The sequence below is a fragment of the Telmatherina bonti genome (assembly GCF_933228915.1).
Source record: "Telmatherina bonti genome assembly, chromosome: 13".
In the NCBI taxonomy this organism is placed as follows: Eukaryota; Metazoa; Chordata; class Actinopteri; order Atheriniformes; family Telmatherinidae; genus Telmatherina; species Telmatherina bonti.
The window spans coordinates 3,606,143-3,629,167 of NC_136611.1; the positions used below are offsets into that span (position 1 = coordinate 3,606,143).

The following is a 23,025-nucleotide window of genomic DNA, read 5'->3' on the forward strand; positions in this document are numbered from 1 at the left end:
AGAATAACTGTTCGTCTAATGTCACAATATCTATTGTTTCAAATTTCACGAGTTTAAATCGAATAAATGTGGTTTTCTTTTCATAACTAGAACTAAATATGATAACCATGAGGGATTATTTAATAATTATGACCAAATATAATGTTTTTTAACTTTATACATTTACCAAACTGAGATATTTTAACCAACATATTTAATTTTAAAGAAGAGCAAATGGGCTTCCATATGATCGTGATGTAAACTTTAAAATAAAAAAAGGAAACAGAAAGTGGGCAAGATTTTATTGACGCTCTGAGATACAACAGGAGTTGGTGTGCGTGAACGCAACACCGTTCTACTAAACGCCAGCGGTCCTTGAACGCAACTCGCCACCTTTACTCCAACAACCGGGTCGGAAAGGTGGGTCGGCAGGACACACGTTTAAGCAGGTGAGTCTTTTCCGAACCTCCAGCGGAACCTGGACCGCTTCGCCGGAGTGGACCGGGTCGAACTGCCGGGTTTTTACCGGAAAACCTGCCGCGGTCCGTCCGCGGTGTCCCGGCAGACGACGCCGTTCCTGCTTGCGTTTATACAGCTTGATCCGGATAGAAGACAGTAGAAGTCTGAACTGCTTCGTTCTGGGTTTACTGGAGCTTCAAACATTCCCAGTTTTTCACCAGTTTCATCTTTCTAACCAGTTTCATCTGGTCGCCGCGTTTTGTAACCGTCAATGACCTGGTGGGCGTGGTCACGTCATGATTGACAACATTGTGCTCCAATAGGAGAGGAGGAAGAAGATACTTTTCCTCTTTACTTTCTTTAAAGGAACTAAACGATCAAAATCAAATATGAATAAATATGTAACTTAATAAATATGTGTACTTTAAAACTTTCTAGTTATTCAGCTACTTTAAGAGTCTTACATTATAGTTTCTATATTTAACAGTATTCTTTAAAAGAATTGAATTTCCCTTTGTGGATTAATAAAGTATTTTTCATTTAATTTCATTCTACATTATAAAATGACGAATAATCACAATATAATAAATACTGATGCTGTTCATGATAATATTAATAAAAATAATTAATACATGCATTAATAAATACATACAAATACTGATGCAGACAATATCCTCCAGAAATATCAGTCATGAAGGAAATAATTGTCTGTTTGTATTTTTTTAAATTGATATTTGTATTAATTTGTCAGATTATTAAATCACACCAGATTTATTATTTCACCCACATAGATTTGATCATTATAAATCAATAACTTTATTTTTTATGGAAATTTTATACCAAGTAATACAAAATACTTCACACAGCAGCAATAAAGTCAAGTGAAAATAAGGATTAAACTGTGAAACAAATAATTGTTTATGATAGTTTGAATAAATGTTTGGGGGTTTTGCCTGAAGCTTATTGACAGATATAAGAAAATAGTAAAATAAAATTTTTTTATTTTTTTTTTATTTTTAGGATTTTTAGCTTAAATGAAGCAAACCAGAGAGGTTAGCTAGCTAAGACATGGCGTCAGAGCTGCGTGTTGTTACCTGATGTTGTGTTTACCTGATCAGAACACCTGGGATAGCCAACGTCCAGCCCACATGACCAGCCTCCAGCTCACTGCCAAGGAGGAGGTGCTGGAGAAGTTTCTGGACGCTGCAGCCAGAGGAGATCTGGACCAGGTGTCCACGCTGCTCGTCCACGCCCCCTCACTCATAAACCAATCAGGATACAGCGGCTGGACGGCGCTGATGCTCGCGGTGCGGAACGGACACTACGACATGGCGGAGAGGCTGCTGTCGCTCAGGTACGAAGTATTTTTACCATCCTCGAGTTCTGGTGTCGTCATCATCATCATCATCATCGTCATCATCATCATCACATGTCAGAAGGAGAAACCAGTAGAACCATAAAGACCTCCTGGTACCGGGTTGTCCTCTCCGTCAGGACCTTCCGGTACCGGGTCGTCCTCTCCGTCAGGACCTTCTAGAACCGGGTCGTCCTCTTCGTCAGGACCTTCTAGAACCGGGTCGTCCTCTCCGTCAGGACCTTCTAGAACCGGGTCGTCCTCTTCGTCAGGACCTTCTAGAACCGGGTCGTCCTCTTCGTCAGGACCTTCTAGAACCGGGTCGTCCTCTTCGTCAGGACCTTCTAGAACCGGGTCGTCCTCTCCGTCAGAAACTTCCGGTACCGGGTCGTCCTCTCCGTCAGGACCTTCCGGTACCGGGTCGTCCTCTCCGTCAGGACCTTCTAGAACCGGGTCGTCCTCTCCGTCAGAAACTTCCGGTACCGGGTCGTCCTCTCCGTCAGGACCTTCTAGAACCGGGTCGTCCTCTCCGTCAGAAACTTCCGGTACCGGGTCGTCCTCTCCGTCAGGACCTTCCGGTACCGGGTCGTCCTCTCCGTCAGGACCTTCCGGTACCGGGTCGTCCTCTCTGTCAGGACCTTTTGGTACCGGGTCGTCCTCTTCGTCAGGACCTCCTGGTACCGGGTCGTCCTCTCCGTCAGGACCTTCCGGTACCGGGTCGTCCTCTCTGTCAGGACCTTTTGGTACCGGGTCGTCCTCTCCGTCAGGACCTTCCGGTACTGGGTCGTCCTCTTCGTCAGGACCTTTTGGTACCGGGTCGTCCTCTTCGTCAGGACCTTCCGGTACCGGGTCGTCCTCTTCGTCAGGACCTTCCGGTACCGGGTCGTCCTCTTCGTCAGGACCTTCCGGTACCGGGTCGTCCTCTTCGTCAGGACCTTCCGGTACTGGGTCGTCCTCTTCGTCAGGACCTTTTGGTACCGGGTCGTCCTCTTCGTCAGGACCTCCTGGTACCGGGTCGTCCTCTCCGTCAGGACCGCCTCCTGTCATCTAACGTCTTCTTTGTCTTCTAGCTGTGACCAGTTCTGTGTCAACGGCTCGTCTCAGACCGCCTATGACATCGCCCGGTTCTGGGGCCACCGACACATCGCCAACCTGCTGAGCCGAACGGACGGCGCCAGCCAGCATGTTCTGCCGGGCAGCGAAGTCGTCCCGCAGGAGAACTACTTTGGCCGGGAGACGCTGGACCGGCTGAGCGGGAAGAGGACGGATGAGGTCTGGCTGGAGGCCAAGCAGAGACACCCAGAAACGGTCTACCTGCTGTTCGCCAACCTCAGCCCCATGCTCGCCAGATCCGAGGCAGGCGAGGGAGAATGGGTACGTCAGGACAAACGTTTCTGGCCTGGAAATCAGCCTTTAGCTGCAGGTCCGTACGACCCTGGTAGGCAGCCGGAGAACATGTAGGAGTCCCCGAGTCCGGTCCCGCAGACCTGCTACCCTGCAGCTTTTAGCGCTCCATAAAACACCAGAATCAAAGGAAAGTCTCGTTTCCAGGCCTCTGCAGAGCTGAACGGGTTCCAGGAGGGCATGGATGCGTTATAACTCGCCACCGTTTGAGCTTAATGAGAACAGAAGTCAAACGGTGGCGAGTTACTATCAGGGTTAATGGGAAAAACTGGACTTTCTTTCGCCTTGACCAGCGTAGCTCAGAGTCTCAGCTTCTTCACGGCCGAGATTCGCTTTAAGCCACTTATACTCGGGACGTGAACAACATTTGTTTGAGGGTAATTTTTCTTCTGGATTTTGAGCGAAACCTAAAGTGGAGCGGGAACAAAATGTAGAGGTGGGGCTGGACTTTGCAGCTGCGGCTAGAGAACAGAAAACGTTCTAACTTTACTCACCAAGAGTCCGCAATGCCACCAGAAAAGATGCTAAATGTTTTAATGCTCGTTTTGTGTTTAAACTCCCTGAAGGGTCTGAAACGTCGCCGAGTATCGCGCCGATGTGGCCAAGTTAGCAGCGAACGTAAAAGTGCATCAGTGTAAACGCCGTACCAAGAAGTTGTCCACGACAAACGTCCCGCAATTGAATGCGTTATTTCTTTTAGCGCATTTATTTTTTTGTAATTAATTTAAGGTAAGAGCACTGTGGCCTCACGGCAAGAAGGTCGCTGGTTCGATCCTTGGCTGGGGCAAGGTTTGGGCCTTTCTGTTTGCATGTTCTCCCCGTGTATGCGTGGGTTCTCTCCAGGTTCTCCGGCTTCCTCCCACCGTCCAAATACTTTCTTCCTCCTCTAACAGGGCGAGACGCGCTTGTGTCGGTTCAGACACGATGCCGTTCAGGACCTCCTTCTGAAACCTGCAACCATTCTCATCTTCCTTGGAGTGGAGAGAAAGAAGAATCCCTCATCTTCCTCCCGGTCTCAGACAGAAGACGGCCCCCAGGAGCCTCCGGCGTGGTTCGCCTTCAACACAGATGAAGATGCTGCTGAACTCCTGAAACGCTGCAAGGAAAAGAACTGCTTCTTCCCCAAGACCCCCACCAGAGACCTGCTGAAGCTCAGCGAGGACGAAGCCGGTGAGGAAGACGTGTCTGTCTTCATACTGCTGGTCTGGTTCTGGTTCTGACCCGGTCTGTCTCTTGTTCCAAGGCGTGGTGGCTCAGGCCCGATCGGTTCTGGCCTGGCACAGCCGCTACAGCTTCTGTTCCACGTGCGGCAGCAGCACTCGGCTGGAGGAGGGGGGATACAAGAGGAGCTGCCTGAACTCCAGCTGCAGGAGTCTGCAGGGGGTCCACAACACCTGCTACCCTCGAGTCGGTACGAAGTCCGATCCCGATCAGAACGGTGCTTCACGAGCTGAAACATCCACAGAAAGTCTGAAGTGGTGAAAAGTTCAGAGAAATCCATCGTTCCAGAAGTCAGATTCACATTTCTGCACATCTGGTCCGAAACACTGTGAAGTAAAGGTCATGTCCTCCGAACCGCTCCGGGTCAAATTAGTGGAGAAAATAAAACCAGAACTGAGTTATTAAAACATCTGGAACGTAGAAAATCTTGCAGAGCATCTCCTCGTCGCCACAGCTGCAGTAAGACGACGCAGCAAGCTGAAAACTAGTAAAGTCTGATTTCTCATCCTCAGGACGCTGCAGGAAGCTGCAGGAAGCTGCAGGAAGCTGTAGGACGCTGCAGGACGCTGCAGGACGCTGCAGGAAGCTGCAGGAAGCTGTAGGACGCTGCAGGAAGCTGTAGGAAGCTGCAGGAAGCTGCAGGACGCTGCAGGAAGCTGCAGGAAGCTGCAGGACGCTGCAGGACGCTGCAGGAAGCTGCAGGAAGCTGTAGGACGCTGCAGGAAGCTGTAGGACGCTGTAGGACGCTGCAGGAAGCTGTAGGACGCTGCAGGACGCTGCAGGACGCTGCAGGAAGCTGCAGGACGCTGCAGGACGCTGCAGGAAGCTGCAGGAAGCTGCAGGACGCTGCAGGAAGCTGCAGGACGCTGCAGGAAGCTGCAGGACGCTGCAGGAAGCTGTAGGACGCTGTAGGACGCTGCAGGAAGCTGTAGGACGCTGCAGGACGCTGCAGGACGCTGCAGGAAGCTGCAGGAAGCTGTAGGACGCTGCAGGACGCTGCAGGAAGCTGCAGGAAGCTGTAGGACGCTGCAGGAAGCTGTAGGACGCTGTAGGACGCTGCAGGACGCTGCAGGAAGCTGCAGGAAGCTGTAGGAAGCTGTAGGACGCTGTAGGACGCTGCAGGAAGCTGTAGGACGCTGCAGGACGCTGCAGGACGCTGCAGGACGCTGCAGGACGCTGCAGGAAGCTGTAGGACGCTGCAGGAAGCTGTAGGACGCTGCAGGACGCTGCAGGAAGCTGCAGGAAGCTGTAGGACGCTGCAGGACGCTGCAGGACGCTGCAGGACGCTGCAGGAAGCTGTAGGACGCTGCAGGAAGCTGTAGGACGCTGCAGGACGCTGTAGGACGCTGCAGGAAGCTGCAGGAAGCTGTAGGACGCTGTAGGACGCTGTAGGATGCTGCAGGAAGCTGTAGGACGCTGTAGGACGCTGTAGGACGCTGCAGGAAGCTGTAGGACGCTGCAGGAAGCTGCAGGACGCTGTAGGACGCTGTAGGACGCTGCAGGAAGCTGTAGGACGCTGCAGGACGCTGCAGGACGCTGTAGGACGCTGCAGGAAGCTGTAGGAAGCTGTAGGACGCTGTAGGAAGCTGTAGGAAGCTGTGGGACGCTGTAGGAAGCTGTAGGACGCTGCAGGAAGCTGTAGGACGCTGTAGGACGCTGCAGGAAGCTGTAGGACGCTGTAGGACGCTGCAGGACGCTGCAGGACGCTGTAGGACGCTGTAGGACGCTGCAGGACGCTGCAGGAAGCTGTAGGAAGCTGCAGGACGCTGTAGGAAGCTGCAGGACGCTGTAGGACGCTGCAGGACGCTGCAGGAAGCTGTAGGACGCTGTAGGACGCTGCAGGACGCTGCAGGACGCTGCAGGACGCTGCAGGACGCTGTAGGACGCTGTAGGAAGCTGCAGGACGCTGCAGGACGCTGTAGGAAGCTGCAGGAAGCTGCAGGAAGCTGCAGGACGCTGTAGGACGCTGCAGGACGCTGTAGGACGCTGCAGGACGCTGCAGGACGCTGCAGGACGCTGTAGGAAGCTGCAGGAAGCTGTAGGAAGCTGCAGGACGCTGCAGGACGCTGTAGGAAGCTGCAGGAAGCTGCAGGACGCTGTAGGACGCTGCAGGACGCTGTAGGACGCTGCAGGACGCTGCAGGAAGCTGTAGGACGCTGCAGGAAGCTGTAGGAAGCTGTAGGACGCTGTAGGACGCTGCAGGACGCTGCAGGACGCTGTAGGACGCTGCAGGAAGCTGTAGGAAGCTGCAGGACGCTGCAGGACGCTGTAGGAAGCTGCAGGAAGCTGTAGGAAGCTGCAGGACGCTGTAGGAAGCTGCAGGAAGCTGCAGGACGCTGTAGGACGCTGTAGGACGCTGCAGGACGCTGTAGGACGCTGCAGGACGCTGTAGGACGCTGCAGGAAGCTGCAGGAAGCTGTAGGACGCTGCAGGAAGCTGTAGGACGCTGTAGGACGCTGCAGGACGCTGTAGGATGCTGCAGGACGCTGTAGGACGCTGTAGGACGCTGCAGGAAGCTGTAGGACGCTGCAGGAAGCTGTAGGAAGCTGCAGGAAGCTGTAGGAAGCTGCAGGAAGCTGTAGGACGCTGCAGGACGCTGTAGGACGCTGCAGGACGCTGTAGGATGCTGCAGGAAGCTGTAGGACGCTGCAGGACGCTGTAGGACGCTGCAGGAAGCTGTAGGACGCTGCAGGAAGCTGTAGGACGCTGCAGGAAGCTGTAGGTTGCTGCAGGAAGCTGCAGGACGCTGTAGGAAGCTGCAGGACGCTGTAGGAAGCTGCAGGAAGCTGTAGGAAGCTGCAGGAAGCTGCAGGACGCTGTAGGAAGCTGCAGGACGCTGCAGGACGCTGTAGGAAGCTGCAGGACGCTGTAGGAAGCTGCAGGAAGCTGTAGGAAGCTGCAGGAAGCTGCAGGAAGCTGCAGGACGCTGTAGGAAGCTGCAGGAAGCTGTAGGAAGCTGTAGGAAGCTGCAGGACGCTGTAGGACGCTGTAGGACGCTGCAGGAAGCTGTAGGACGCTGCAGGAAGCTGTAGGTTGCTGCAGGACGCTGCAGGACGCTGTAGGAAGCTGCAGGACGCTGTAGGAAGCTGCAGGAAGCTGTAGGAAGCTGCAGGAAGCTGCAGGACGCTGTAGGATGCTGCAGGAAGCTGCAGGAAGCTGCAGGAAGCTGTAGGAAGCTGCAGGAAGCTGCAGGACGCTGTAGGAAGCTGCAGGACGCTGCAGGACGCTGTAGGAAGCTGTAGGAAGCTGCAGGACGCTGTAGGATGCTGCAGGAAGCTGCAGGACGCTGTAGGATGCTGCAGGAAGCTGCAGGAAGCTGCAGGACGCTGTAGGATGCTGCAGGAAGCTGCAGGACGCTGCAGGACGCTGTAGGAAGCTGCAGGAAGCTGCAGGACGCTGTAGGACGCTGTAGGAAGCTGCAGGAAGCTGTAGGACGCTGCAGGACGCTGCAGGAAGCTGCAGGAAGCTGTAGGACGCTGTAGGAAGCTGCAGGAAGCTGTAGGACGCTGCAGGAAGCTGCAGGACGCTGCAGGACGCTGTAGGAAGCTGCAGGACGCTGCAGGACGCTGTAGGAAGCTGCAGGACGCTGCAGGAAGCTGTAGGACGCTGCAGGACGCTGCAGGAAGCTGCAGGACGCTGCAGGAAGCTGTAGGACGCTGCAGGAAGCTGCAGGACGCTGCATGAAGCTGTAGGATGCTGCAGGAAGCTGTAGGACGCTGCATGAAGCTGTAGGACGCTGTAGGACGCTGCAGGACGCTGTGGGAAGCTGTAGGACGCTGTTGGAAGCTGTAGGAAGCTGTAGGAAGCTGTGGGAAGCTGTAGGATGCTGCAGAACGCTGCAGAACGCTGTAGGACGCTGCATGAAGCTGTAGGACGCTGCATGAAGCTGTAGGACGCTGCATGAAGCTGTAGGACGCTGTAGGACGCTGCAGGACGCTGTAGGACGCTGCAGGACGCTGCAAGAAGCTGTAGGACGCTGCAAGAAGCTATAGGATGCTGCAGGACGCTGTAGGAAGCTGTAGGAAGCTGTAGGACGCTGTAGGACACTGTAGGTCGCTGCAGGAAGCTGTAGGACGCTGTAGGTCGCTGCAGGAAGCTGTAGGACGCTGCAAGAAGCTATAGGATGCTGCAGGACGCTGCAGGAAGCTGTAGGACGCTGTAGGACACTGTAGGTCGCTGCAGGAAGCTGTAGGACGCTGTAGGTCGCTGCAGGAAGCTGTAGGACGCTGTAGGAAGCTGTAGGACACTGTAGGTCGCTGCAGGAAGCTGTAGGACGCTGTAGGACACTGTAGGTCGCTGCATGAAGCTGTAGGACGCTGCATGAAGCTGTAGGACGCTGCAAGAAGCTGTAGGACGCTGCATGAAGCTGTAGGACGCTGTAAAACGCTGTAGGATGCTGCAAGAAGCTGTAGGACGCTGCATGAAGCCGTAGGAAGCTGCAGGACGCTGTAGGAAGCTGTAGGACGCTGTGGGACGCTGCATGAAGCTGTAGGACACTGTAGGACGCTGCATGAAGCTGTAGGACGCTGCATGAAGCTGTAGGACGCTGTGGGACGCTGCAGGACGCTGTGGGACGCTGCAGGACGCTGTAGGACGCTGTAGGAAGCTGTAGGACACTGTAGGACGCTGCAGGAAGCTGTAGGACACTGTAGGTCGCTGCATGAAGCTGTAGGACGCTGCATGAAGCTGTAGGACGCTGCATGAAGCTGTAGGACGCTGCATGAAGCTGTAGGACACTGTAGGACGCTGCATGAAGCTGTAGGACGCTGCATGAAGCTGTAGGACGCTGTGGGACGCTGCAGGACGCTGTGGGACGCTGCAGGACGCTGTAGGACGCTGTAGGAAGCTGTAGGACACTGTAGGACGCTGCATGAAGCTGTAGGACACGGTAGGACGCCGTAGGATGCTGCAGGACGCTGTAGGACGCTGTGGGACGCTGCAGGACGCTGTAGGACGCTGTGGGACGCTGCAGGACGCTGTAGGAAGCTGTAGGACACTGTAGGACGCTGCATGAAGCTGTAGGACGCTGCATGAAGCTGTAGGACGCTGCAGGACGCTGTAGGAAGCTATAGGATGCTGCAGGACGCTGTAGGAAGCTGTAGGACGCTGTGGGACGCTGCAGGACGCTGTAGGACGCTGTGGGACGCTGCAGGACGCTGTAGGACGCTGTAGGAAGCTGTAGGACACTGTAGGACGCTGCATGAAGCTGTAGGACACGGTAGGACGCCGTAGGACGCTGTAGGACGCTGTAGGAAGCTGCATGAAGCTGTAGGACGCTGCATGAAGCTGTAGGACGCTGCAAGAAGCTGTAGGACGCTGTAGGACGCTGTGGGACGCTGCAGGACGCTGTAGGACGCTGTAGGAAGCTGTAGGACACTGTAGGACGCTGCATGAAGCTGTAGGACACGGTAGGACGCCGTAGGATGCTGCAGGAAGCCGTAGGACGCTGCATGAAGCTGTAGGACGCTGCATGAAGCTGTAGGACGCTGTAGGACGCTGCATGAAGCTGTAGGACGCTGCATGAAGCTGTAGGACGCTGCATGAAGCTGTAGGACGCTGTAGGACGCTGTAGGACGCTGTAGGAAGCTGCAGGACGCTGCATGAAGCTGTAGGACGCTGTAGGACGCTGCAGGACGCTGTAGGACGCTGCATGAAGCTGTAGGACGCTGCAGGACGCTGTAGGACGCTGCATGAAGCTGTAGGACGCTGCAAGAAGCTGTAGGACGCTGTAGGACGCTGCAGGACGCTGTAGGACGCTGCAAGAAGCTATAGGACGCTGCAGGACGCTGCAGGATGCTGCAGGACGCTGTAGGACGCTGCATGAAGCTGTAGGACGCTGTAGGACGCTGCAGGACGCTGCAGGACGCTGTAGGACGCTGCATGAAGCTGTAGGATGCTGCAGGACGCTGTAGGACGCTGCAGGACGCTGTAGGACGCTGCATGAAGCTGTAGGACGCTGCATGAAGCTGTAGGACGCTGCATGAAGCTGTAGGATGCTGCAGGACGCTGTAGGACGCTGCAGGACGCTGTAGGACGCTGCAGGACGCTGTAGGACGCTGTAGGACGCTGCATGAAGCTGTAGGACGCTGCATGAAGCTGTAGAATGCTGCAAGAAGCTGTAGGACGCTGTAGGATGCTGCAGGACGCTGCAGGACGCTGTAGGACGCTGCATGAAGCTGTAGGACGCTGCAAGAAGCTATAGGACGCTGTAGGACGCTGCATGAAGCTGTAGGACGCTGCATGAAGCTATAGGACGCTGTAGGACGCTGCATGAAGCTGTAGGACGCTGCATGAAGCTGTAGGACGCTGCAAGAAGCTGTAGGACGCTGCAGGACGCTGCAGGACGCTGTAGGACGCTGCATGAAGCTGTAGGACGCTGCATGAAGCTGTAGGACGCTGCATGAAGCTGTAGGATGCTGCAGGAAGCTGTAGGACGCTGCAAGAAGCTGTAGGACGCTGTAGGACGCTGTAGGACGCTGCAGGACGCTGCAGGACGCTGTAGGACGCTGTGGGACGCTGCAGGACGCTGTAGGACGCTGTAGGAAGCTGTAGGACACTGTAGGACGCTGCATGAAGCTGTAGGACACGGTAGGACGCCGTAGGATGCTGCAGGAAGCCGTAGGACGCTGCATGAAGCTGTAGGACGCTGCATGAAGCTGTAGGACGCTGTAGGACGCTGCATGAAGCTGTAGGACGCTGCATGAAGCTGTAGGACGCTGCATGAAGCTGTAGGACGCTGTAGGACGCTGTAGGACGCTGTAGGAAGCTGCAGGACGCTGCATGAAGCTGTAGGACGCTGTAGGACGCTGTAGGACGCTGCAGGACGCTGTAGGACGCTGCATGAAGCTGTAGGACGCTGCAGGACGCTGTAGGACGCTGCATGAAGCTGTAGGACGCTGCAAGAAGCTGTAGGACGCTGTAGGACGCTGCAGGACGCTGCAAGAAGCTATAGGACGCTGCAGGACGCTGCAGGATGCTGCAGGACGCTGTAGGACGCTGCATGAAGCTGTAGGACGCTGTAGGACGCTGCAGGACGCTGTAGGACGCTGCATGAAGCTGTAGGATGCTGCAGGACGCTGTAGGACGCTGCAGGACGCTGTAGGACGCTGCATGAAGCTGTAGGACGCTGCATGAAGCTGTAGGACGCTGCATGAAGCTGTAGGACGCTGCATGAAGCTGTAGGATGCTGCAGGACGCTGTAGGACGCTGCAGGACGCTGTAGGACGCTGCAGGACGCTGTAGGACGCTGTAGGACGCTGCATGAAGCTGTAGAATGCTGCAAGAAGCTGTAGGACGCTGTAGGATGCTGCAGGACGCTGCAGGACGCTGTAGGACGCTGCATGAAGCTGTAGGACGCTGCAAGAAGCTATAGGACGCTGTAGGACGCTGCATGAAGCTGTAGGACGCTGCATGAAGCTATAGGACGCTGTAGGACGCTGCATGAAGCTGTAGGACGCTGCATGAAGCTGTAGGACGCTGCAAGAAGCTGTAGGACGCTGCAGGACGCTGCAGGACGCTGTAGGACGCTGCATGAAGCTGTAGGACGCTGCATGAAGCTGTAGGACGCTGCATGAAGCTGTAGGATGCTGCAGGAAGCTGTAGGACGCTGCAAGAAGCTGTAGGACGCTGTAGGACGCTGTAGGACGCTGCAGGACGCTGCAGGACGCTGTAGGACGCTGTGGGACGCTGCAGGACGCTGTAGGACGCTGTAGGAAGCTGTAGGACACTGTAGGACGCTGCATGAAGCTGTAGGACACGGTAGGACGCCGTAGGATGCTGCAGGAAGCCGTAGGACGCTGCATGAAGCTGTAGGACGCTGCATGAAGCTGTAGGACGCTGTAGGACGCTGCATGAAGCTGTAGGACGCTGCATGAAGCTGTAGGACGCTGCATGAAGCTGTAGGACGCTGTAGGACGCTGTAGGACGCTGTAGGAAGCTGCAGGACGCTGCATGAAGCTGTAGGACGCTGTAGGACGCTGTAGGACGCTGCAGGACGCTGTAGGACGCTGCATGAAGCTGTAGGACGCTGCAGGACGCTGTAGGACGCTGCATGAAGCTGTAGGACGCTGCAAGAAGCTGTAGGACGCTGTAGGACGCTGCAGGACGCTGCAAGAAGCTATAGGACGCTGCAGGACGCTGCAGGATGCTGCAGGACGCTGTAGGACGCTGCATGAAGCTGTAGGACGCTGTAGGACGCTGCAGGACGCTGTAGGACGCTGCATGAAGCTGTAGGATGCTGCAGGACGCTGTAGGACGCTGCAGGACGCTGTAGGACGCTGCATGAAGCTGTAGGACGCTGCATGAAGCTGTAGGACGCTGCATGAAGCTGTAGGACGCTGCATGAAGCTGTAGGATGCTGCAGGACGCTGTAGGACGCTGCAGGACGCTGTAGGACGCTGCAGGACGCTGTAGGACGCTGTAGGACGCTGCATGAAGCTGTAGGACGCTGCATGAAGCTGTAGAATGCTGCAAGAAGCTGTAGGACGCTGTAGGATGCTGCAGGACGCTGCAGGACGCTGTAGGACGCTGCATGAAGCTGTAGGACGCTGCAAGAAGCTATAGGACGCTGTAGGACGCTGCATGAAGCTGTAGGACGCTGCATGAAGCTATAGGACGCTGTAGGACGCTGCATGAAGCTGTAGGACGCTGCATGAAGCTGTAGGACGCTGCAAGAAGCTGTAGGACGCTGCAGGACGCTGTAGGACGCTGCAGGACGCTGTAGGACGCTGCATGAAGCTGTAGGACGCTGCATGAAGCTGTAGGATGCTGCAGGAAGCTGTAGGACGCTGCAAGAAGCTGTAGGACGCTGTAGGATGCTGCAGGACGCTGCAGGACGCTGTAGGACGCTGCAAGAAGCTATAGGACGCTGTAGGATGCTGCAGGACGCTGCAGGACGCTGCAGGACGCTGTAGGACGCTTCAAGAAGCTGTAGGATGCTGCGTATTGCTACTTTCATGCCCGACTGAAATAATCAGCAGAACCAGAGAAATGTAACAGGATACGTCAGAATCGTAGAGCTAAAGGTTCTCCACCAGGGGGCAGAAGACATTGTGTAGCAAAGTTTTTGCTTTAAACTATAAAATACGACACTTTATACGTTAAATGCGAAAGATTTAAGAGGCATCATGCTGCTGTTCTTCCTGAGAAGGCAGGACGTCCGTTTGTCTCGGCGGTCTGATGTCCAGGCCCGGTCTCAGATACGAACCAGTCAAACAGGACGTGCGGAGGACGTTCTGGTGTTTCCACTGATTCTGTCTGTTTGCAGACCCGGTGGTCATCATGCTGGTGGTCCATCCTGATGGAAACCAGTGTTTACTGGGGAGGAAGAAGATATTCCCTGCAGGAATGTTTTCATGTTTAGCTGGATTTATAGAGCCCGGTAATATACACACACACACACACACACACACACACACACACTTCGGCCTTTAACCGCGACTTGTCGGAAGTGTTGAGGCCTTGTGATGTGACGTGGCTGCAGGGGAGACGATGGAGGAGGCGGTGAGGAGGGAGGTGGAGGAGGAGAGTGGCGTGAAGGTTGGTCCGGTCCGGTACGTCTCCTGCCAGCCCTGGCCCATGCCCTCCAGCCTCATGATTGGCTGCCTCGCCATCGCCATTTCAACCGACATCAAAGTGGATAAGAGCGAGATCGAGGAGGCTCGATGGTTTCCAAGGCAACAGGTAAAACCCAACCATTAAGACTAAAACCAGTAATAAACAGGGATCACAGAGGAAACGGTCTGGAATGTTTTCACATAGACGAACCCGCAACAGGCGACGAAACGACGGTGAGTTTTCATCACGAAGGAAAATATGTTCCTTCCTCCAAATCTGAGACCATGGTCCTCACCCGGAATAGGGTGGATTGTCCTCTCCGGGTCGGGAGTCAGGTCCTGCCTCAAGTGGAGGAGTTTAAATATCTCTGGGTCTTGTTCACGAGTGAGGGAAGGATGGAGCGTGAGATGGACAGACGGATCGGTGCGGCGTCTGCAGTAATGCGGGCTCTGCGCCGGTCTGTCGTGGTGAAGAAGGAGCTGAGCCAGAAGGCGAAGCTCTCCATTTACCAGTCGATCTACGTTCCTACCCTCACCTATGGTCATGAGCTGTGGGTCGTGACCGAAAGAACCAGATCTCGTATACAGGCGGCTGAAATGAGTTTCCTCCGCAGGGTGGCCGGGCTCTCCCTTAGAGATAGGGTGAGGAGCTCGGTCATCCGGGAGGAGATCAGAGTAGAGCCGCTGCTCCTCCGCATCGAGAGGAACCAGTTGAGGTGGCTCGGGCATCTGGTCAGGATGCCTCCTGGACCTCCCTGGTGAGGTGTTCCAGGAACGTCCCTCTGGGAGGAGACCCCGGGGAAGACCCAGGACACGCTGGAGGGATTATATCTCTCGGCTGGCCTGGGAACGCCTCGGGACCCCCCCCGCAGAGTTGGCAAATGTGGCTGGGGAGAGGGAAGTCTGGGCTTCCCTGCTTAGGCTGCTGCCCCCGCGACCCGACCCCGGATAAGCAGCAGAAGATGGATGGATGGATGGAAAATCTGTTTGTCTGCAGTTTTACTAGATTTCCTGACAATTCAGAGAGTTTAGTTTTAAAGAGGAAATAAACAACTGGAGCCTAAATTTAGGCAAAGGTTTGTTTGGTCCACATTTACTGTGGTTATGACCGCGGGACTTATCTGGGGATGGAGAACTGGTCCACACTTCCTGTACTGGGGTAACTGGGGCTCAAACATTGTGTTTCTGTGTAGATTCAGTCTAATTTCTACTCTAAACTTTCCTTCAGGTGATTGACTCATTCAGAGGAACCCATCCTGCCTTCGTCTTCCCTCCCAGACAGACCATCGCCCACCAGCTGATCAGACACTGGATTGGGATTAACGCTAACCTTTGACCTGAAACCTTCATCCTCCATCAAATGGATCTGAATCTTCGGTTAAAACAAGCTTCCTACACTGCAGTTTGCCACGTCAGACGCTGCAACAGGATGAAGAGAAGAAGAAATGTTAGAAAGTAAAATAGAGAAAACTGTCATCTGCAAACAGCAGCAGCTTATTTCCTCCAGGAAGTTTAATCATATTTATAAACTAAAACAGCTTTCACAAGATGAGAAGCAAAATGTACAATGAAGTTTTCCTGATTAAACTCAGAACCCAACTATGGATCTCCATCTTTCCACACCAGCATGGATCACCAGTATCACCAGACCAGTTTGAATTATAAACTAGTTTCTAGCTAGTCGCTCCTGTTCATTTCTAGGAGATTTTGTCCCTTTGCAGCTAATATGATGTTGGCATTCAGCTACATAGCACTGCTAATCTGGTTCTATGCTAGCACTTGATTAGCTTTAAGCTAATGCTGGGAAACCATGTTGTATAGTTTTCAGTGAGTGATTTAGAGACGACACATCAACTCTGTCCATCAAGACTTTACCATTGGAGCTGAAAATAAGCTGTTACGGTGCTTAAACAGTATCTTAACGCTGACTAAGCTAGCACTACATGATCCAATTTCATTTAAACAGATGGCTAGCAAAGATGCTAGCTGGTTGGAAAGTAGCGACAGTATAAAGATGTGGGGAAATACATCCTGTCACCACATTCTGTAGAAAAATATGTAAGAAAGACGAGGAAGAAGATATTTCACACTTTTTAGTAAAGATGAAGAAAACAGATTGAAATAATTCAGTGGTTTACATAAAACATTAAGGCAAGACAGCAGGAAGCAGAAACGGCATTAAAACAAATGTAGTGTGTAAACTACATTTGTTTTAACCAGTTAGGCAAGTTGGCCGGGTAGACAGAGCCTGTGTTTATTTTTTTATATGTCCAATGCCTTCCTCTGGTAAGTGTTAAAGGGTTTTCTCTTTTTGTTTTTCTATGTACTAACAAAATATTGTGAATGCAAGTATTAGCCCTGAGTCCTGTTCATTCTGGACACTAGCCTGTAGATTGGTGGTTGCATCTGGGGGACTAGTGTTATCTTAACATTACACAAACAAATTAAACTAATTAAATGAACATAAAAGTTAAAAACAAAAAAAAAAACAAGGAATAAAAGTTCCTGTGTGGAAAATCAACATGTTTTATTAAAAAGCAGCAGTTTTTACCTGATTTACAGCAGCAGAGTTTCAGCGGACCTGCAGGTTTCTGGGACTTTGCTTCAGAAACTGAACCAGGTTTAGTTCTGGATCTGGGACCAGAGTGATCTGGTTGGAGCAGAACAAACCAGAAGATCTTGAATGGATTTTTGCCCCGAAGCGTTTGGAGCGGACAGGAAGGAAAGAACTGACTGTAGTTCTATGATCCACTTTCCTGGTCTTAGTGAAGACTGGACCACCAGGGTTCTGGACCAGCTGCCTGACCCAGAAGGACCAGATCACAGTTGTCTCGTCTATTAAAGATAAATGCAAAAATCCTTCCCAGTTATCAGTCCTTTAATCCTCCAGATGTTCTTTTTTTTTTTTTTTTGTCTTGTCCAGCATTAAGGCAGCAGAATGATGGTCTGGATGTTCTGCTGAGCAAATTTCCTCTGCCAAGGGAAGCTTTATAGATATAATGATCCCCTTGACTTTCTGAATTTTTATTTTATTTCTATATTTATTTTGTATTGTTGTTTGAATTGTAGAGTTTGTACTGCTGGACCAGAGAGGACAGATGAAAGACAGAAAGAGAAAGGAGAAAAAACACCTCATAAGAAAAGTGAAAGAGATAAAGGGAGAGAAAAAACCCCAAAAAACTAAAAAATAACCCAAAAACAAAAAGAAAGAAAACAACCTACAGATGTATACACACACACACATACATATACACACACACACATATATATATATATATATATATACACACACACATATATATACATATACACATACATACATCCAGATGTTCTTTAAGTGATGAAAGACCAACTAAATCAGTTTGAGCCCAGGACTACACCCGATCAATACAGCTGATCAGTACTAGGATCGGACTATAGTCTCCTAGTGAGATTGTTATGTAGATTTGTGAGTCATCAGCGTAACTATGGCAACATATTTAGTTGTTTTTCATGATCTCGGGGCGAGGAGGAGCCTGCAGATGTAAAACAGCAGAGGATCCAAGATGGAGCCTTGTGGAACTCCATGTTTGTTTGGTTTCACTCAGATCCAGACTAGCGGTCAGGACTCTGCGACAAATTCACAGGTCAGGAACTAAGATGTAAACGTTTTAACATCATATTTTCTGTATTATTGTTTCATTGTTGTAAGATCTGCAGCTCTTGGTGCAGGAACGCAGATGCAAATGAGCTGGTTAGCCACGATCTAACGTGCCATCATCTCATGTTCATCAGCATGTTCTGCTCCAATTTCACTAATAAATACAACAAAAGAAATCATTTTGATGTCATTTATAGATTATTGTTGCTAAAACATGTTTATTTGAACAAACTTGTCTTCCTCAGAAGAATATCTGGAGTTTAAGACAAGATGAAGCATCCCTCCTGTTTCTGCAGGTTTATCATGGTTTTTTTGCTTTGCATGAACTACCTGCACCTGGTGGGCGGGGCTAAGGTTTTAACAGGAGCTCAGGTGTCTCACATGAGATGCAGGAGGATTTCACCTGACTGGAGAAAGTTGCATCAAAGCAGGAGTCGCCGTCACTCCGGAGATCAGACCATGGTTCATCAATGATCAGCAGAAATGTTGCCACGGTGATCAGCAACAACACAAAAACATTCGGATAAAATTAATCTTTACAACACAACAAATAAACACAACAAACACTCTAGTATTTTTAAAACAAGTTCAGCAAACATGCAGATTTCTGTCCCAGCTCAGAAAAGTCAGGAAGAAAAATGGGCGGAAAAACAAAACAAATCGTTTCATAAACAGAATAAAGTAAAAATCTTTCCTGTAAAGTTTCTATCTTCATCACTTTTCGTGTCACAATTCTTCACAGAAAACAGTGAAAACATGACAGCAGTTGCAAAGAAGCAGTAAATGGTACACGAAGCAAAATCTGGAGATGGAAAACAACTAAAACTGAATGTAAAGTAGACCTGAGTCCAGGAAGTAGACCTGAGTCCAGGTAATAGACCTGAGTCCAGGAAGTAGACCTGAGTCCAGGTAGTAGACCTGAGTCCAGGTAGTAGACCTGAGTCCAGGATGTAGACCTGAGTCCAGGTAGTAGACCTGAGTCCAGGAAGTAGACCTGAGTCCAGGAAGTAGACCTGAGTCCAGGATGTAGACCTGAGTCCAGGTAGTAGACCAGAGTCCAGGAAGTAGACCTGAGTCCAGGATGTAGACCTGAGTCCAGGAACCTGACCCTGATGACCCAACGGAGCAGACTGGTTCTTACGGAGCCAGAAGGTTTTACCGGACAGGAAGTGGTGTAAGGAATGAAGCAGAATACCATAAAAGAAGGACGGTAGCGGTTCCGCTGGACCTCTGAGTTCACGCCGTACTGACTGCCTTCTCTTCTTCTGTGGTTTGTGCTGTGCAGCAGCTGTTGGACAGATACTCGTCTTCGCACATCAGATAGGAGCTTCCAGCTTCGAGTTTTCTCAGAAAAGTCATCTGATAAACGCTGCCGTCCAGGATGTCCTCAGACGTCTCGCTGCGTTGCGAAACCTGACACGCGTCTTCCCCTTTCTGAGGAAAGTAGCCGTTAGCTTCCCGCTGATTCAGAACGTTTACGGCCTGTCGGCTCATCTCTGAGTCCTGCTCTGTGATTGGTGGAGCTTCACAAACCCGCACCGTGTCCAGCCTGATGATGGACATCTGGACCATGATGCTGCTAACTGACAGCGAGGACGTGTCCTCACGCAGATCCTCCTCTGATGACAGCGGATCAGTCGGATGGAGGATAATCAGACTTTTCTCTCCAAGCACCTGGAAGTCCTCCAGATCCAGGATCTGGGGCTCTGCAGAGTCCTGTTGACGGACGGAGGAACGGGTAAATGTCCTGAAACCACCAGAGAGGACAAGACTGCAGGCATCTCATCTAAAACCAGCATTTCATGCGTTATTGTTGTTTCTGCTTCATCTCTGCATCAGTTTTTCTTTTGCCAACTTCATTTTGATATTGAAACATTTTAACAAACTAGAAGAAATTTTACTTTATTCATTTTATTTGTATTTGTTATTTTCAAACTATTTATTTTTATATCTGAACAGTTTTTTTTTGTCTTGTCCAGCATTTAAGCAAGCAGACTGATGTTCTGGATGCTGTGTTCTGCTGAGCAAGTTTATTTTGCCAAGAGGAACTTTTATAGATGTAATGATCCCCTTGTATTTCTTGATTCTTATTTTATTTTTCTATTTGCTTTGGATAATAGCTTGTATTGCAGAGTTTATGCTGCTGGACCCGACCGGAAAGGACAGGGAAGGGGCAGAAAGAGAACAGAAAAGAGAACATAGAAAACAAAAGAAAGAGATCAATGCATACACGTATATGCACATACATACCCACCTACATATATATGTATATACACTCGCATATACAGTATATATATACATATATACATACACACACACACACACATATATACATACGTATATACACACACACACATATATATATATATACATATATACATACATATACACACACACACACACACACACACACACATATATATATATATATATATATATATATATATATATATATATATATATACACACACATATCCATACACATACATACATACATATACATACATACATATGTACACATGTACACACACATACCCACCCACACACACAAATATATACATATCCATACATATACATACATACATATGTACACACACATACCCACCCACACACACAAATATATACACCCACACAAGCCAACTCTAGAGTCATGGTCCCTGTGGAGAGCAAAACCATTGACAATCAGGAGGACCAGAAACTAGCAAGTTAAGTCAAAAAGACAGAAAGAGAGCTACCTGCTGTTAGTGAATAAACTTGCTGGATGACTCAGTGACTGTGACACATGCAGAACATTCATGCAGAACATTCAGAGTGGAACGTGTTCAGAGAAGAGTGATCATTCCAACGTGACCCCGCCCGCCTAGGGCTAGAGGCAGGCCAGGAGAACCCAGAGACCCGGGTAACCGACAGTCACCCCCAGGTACAGATCCCAACCCCCCCACTCCAGAGCCAGCCATGCATCCGCCCAGGAGGTGGCGAAGGAGGGCCCCAACCAGAGTCCCCCGCAGTCAGGGGGAACAGGCCCCAGCAGGCCCAGGCCGGCAAGGGCCGATCCCGCCGGGCACCGGCCACCCAGGGCAGACAGAGCGCAGGCCCCAGGGCCCCAAGAGCCAGAGAGCAGCCCCCCACCCCCGCAGTCAGGGGGAACAGGCCCCAGCAGGCCCCATCCCTCTACTTCTACCCAACCACACATGCCCCACCAAACACCCCTCCACCACCCACAGCCCCCCCTCCAAACTTCACCCTCACTCACACATCCCATTCCGCATATACCCCCCCCCACACACACACACACCCTCACTCCTCCAACACAGACACACCCCATTACATACAACCCACCCACCAACATACCCCTCCACACACACACACACACACACACACATCTACTCATCCGCACACATCCCTATCCCTTCACCCCCCTACCCACCTATATCCCCAACCCTAATCCCCCCCCAGCCATCCCACCATCCATCTGTAACCCCATACACCCGCTCCCACACATCCTCACCTCACCCCTCCATCATGTCCCATGTGAGATACCTCAGAGGGGGCAGAGGACAGGATGGCCCCGATCAGGGCCCCCATAATTGCCGCCCACCACTCCCAGCGTCCCCCCCACCACTCCACAGATGCAGCCGACCCAGCACCCCCCCAGGGCCGGCGACAACCCTCCTACAGCCAGGCCAGCCCAGACTTAGGTCTAATGGATGGCACTCTTCCCCCACTCGTACCCCCCCCCCCCCCCCCCCCCCCCCCCCCAGTAAAGCCCCGAGAATAGGGGCATGAGAGGACCCTATCGCCCCTGCCTCCCCCCCGCTTATGACTGATTGTGAAGTATGTATTAGTTGCAATTAAAATTGAGGGAAGTGCCACGCGGTGTTGGGAGAGGGACCACCTAAGCAGCCCTGCCCACCATACACCGCATGCCCTTCCCCCTAATCATGTGAGTTGTCAGTGTTTTGGTGTTTTGATGTCTAAGTGTAATTAAAACTGGGAGGTGAGCCGAGGCTGGGTGCAGCGATCAAGACCACCTTGATGGCCTTTCTCACCACCCAGCGCCACATGCACACCTCCCAATACCCTGCCTGTGTGTGATGGGGAGCGGGGAGGAAGAGGGGTTGAGGGATTTAAGTCTGGAGGAAAGTGAGCTTTCCTCCAGAAGGTGAGCCGCCCACGGCACTAGGCATGACCCCCCCTCCTAGGGCCTCACAAGGACCAGGACAAGCCAGGGGCAGCCATCCCCGTAACCAGAGCCTTCGGCGACTCTAACCAGAGAGTCATCACCGACCCAAGAGGGGACCAACTCACTGGTCCCCTATATCTGAACAGTTTTTGAGGGGTGGCAGAGGCTCTGGTGGTAAAGCTGCCTATCTTGTGACCCGTTGGTCAGTGGTTTAAGGCAGTTTGAGGTGGTTTGAGGCGATTCGAGACGATTCGAGGTGATTTGAGGCGATTCGAGGTGGTTTGAGGTGGTTCGAGGCAATTCAAGGCAATTCAAGGCAATTCAAGGCGGTTGGAGGCGGTTCAAGGTGGTTTGGGGCAGCTTGATAGGGTTTGAGGCGGTTAGAGGCAATTCGAGGTGGTTTGAGGCGATCTGGGGCGGTTGGAGGCGGTTCAAGTCCTGCCATAATAGACGTAGGGGGATTGTTTTATGGTTGTCCTCCGTGGGCCGGTCCCAAACCCAGATCTCGTTCTCCGGATCCAGGAGACGGTCCCGATTCCCGGATCCAGGAGACGGTCCCGATCCCCGGATCCAGGAGACTCGATCCGACCTCCAGATCCAGGAGATAGATCCAACCTCCGGATCCAGGAGACGGATCCGACCTCCAGATCCAGGAGACTCGATCCTCCTGTTTGCAGATGATGTGATTGTGTTTGTCTCTTCAGCATGAACCAGACCACTTCAGGTTGGGATCCATAAGGTTTCTGCGGTTATTTTTTACTTTTTTTAGCTACTTCATTTTTTGTCTGTTTTTAGTCCTTCCATGTCTTTATTTATGGTGTAACTTTTTTTATTTATTGTTGCTGTTATTGATTTATATATCGTTTTTCTGTGGATCCCATCAGCAGACGTTGAGTTTTCTTATTTGTTTTAAATAATTTTCAGCCTGTTTTGCTGCTTGTTTGGTTCAGAGGATGATCCAGATATAAAATCAGATTACCTGACGGCTTGGATCCATCAGCCACCGTCCTGCCAGGCTTCCTTTAGGACTGGAAATGGGCGGGAAGAAGTAGGACTTGTATCTGTACAGGAAAATTACACCCAGTCATCTGGAGGAAGAAACCCATCTTTCTTCTTGTTTGGGCAGATTTACAAAGTTAATAATAATTTCCTGACAACTTTTAGCTGGACAGCAATAATCTGGAGTATAAATAAACTACATGGAACTGGGTTATAACTGGACTAAGATTAA

General features: G+C 51.6%; 2 protein-coding genes across 2 annotated transcripts in view; one reads left to right on the top strand and one right to left on the bottom strand.

Moving 5' to 3' along the window:
* Positions 1–305: 305 nt before the first annotated feature.
* On the top strand, positions 306–17,736 carry nudt12 (nudix (nucleoside diphosphate linked moiety X)-type motif 12). Its single transcript, XM_079250745.1, has 8 exons — positions 306–428; positions 1,557–1,792; positions 2,863–3,166; positions 4,090–4,366; positions 4,440–4,607; positions 13,683–13,796; positions 13,899–14,098; positions 15,200–17,736. The coding sequence occupies exons 2-8, from the start codon at positions 1,587–1,589 to the stop codon at positions 15,305–15,307; spliced, it is 1,377 nt and encodes a 458-aa protein (XP_079106871.1). The 5' UTR covers positions 306–428; positions 1,557–1,586; the 3' UTR covers positions 15,308–17,736.
* Positions 17,737–17,822: 86 nt separating this feature from the next.
* LOC306763809 (interleukin-6 receptor subunit beta) overlaps positions 17,823–23,025 on the bottom strand; it is a 30,000-nt gene continuing 24,797 nt past the window's right edge. Inside the window, exons 14-15 of the mRNA XM_079250744.1 lie at positions 22,774–22,855; positions 17,823–19,327 (exon numbers count right to left, since the gene is read on the bottom strand). Of these exons, the coding sequence (XP_079106870.1) occupies positions 18,848–19,327; positions 22,774–22,855 (562 nt within the window). The 3' untranslated portion in view covers positions 17,823–18,847. The remainder of the gene's footprint in view (positions 19,328–22,773; positions 22,856–23,025) is intronic.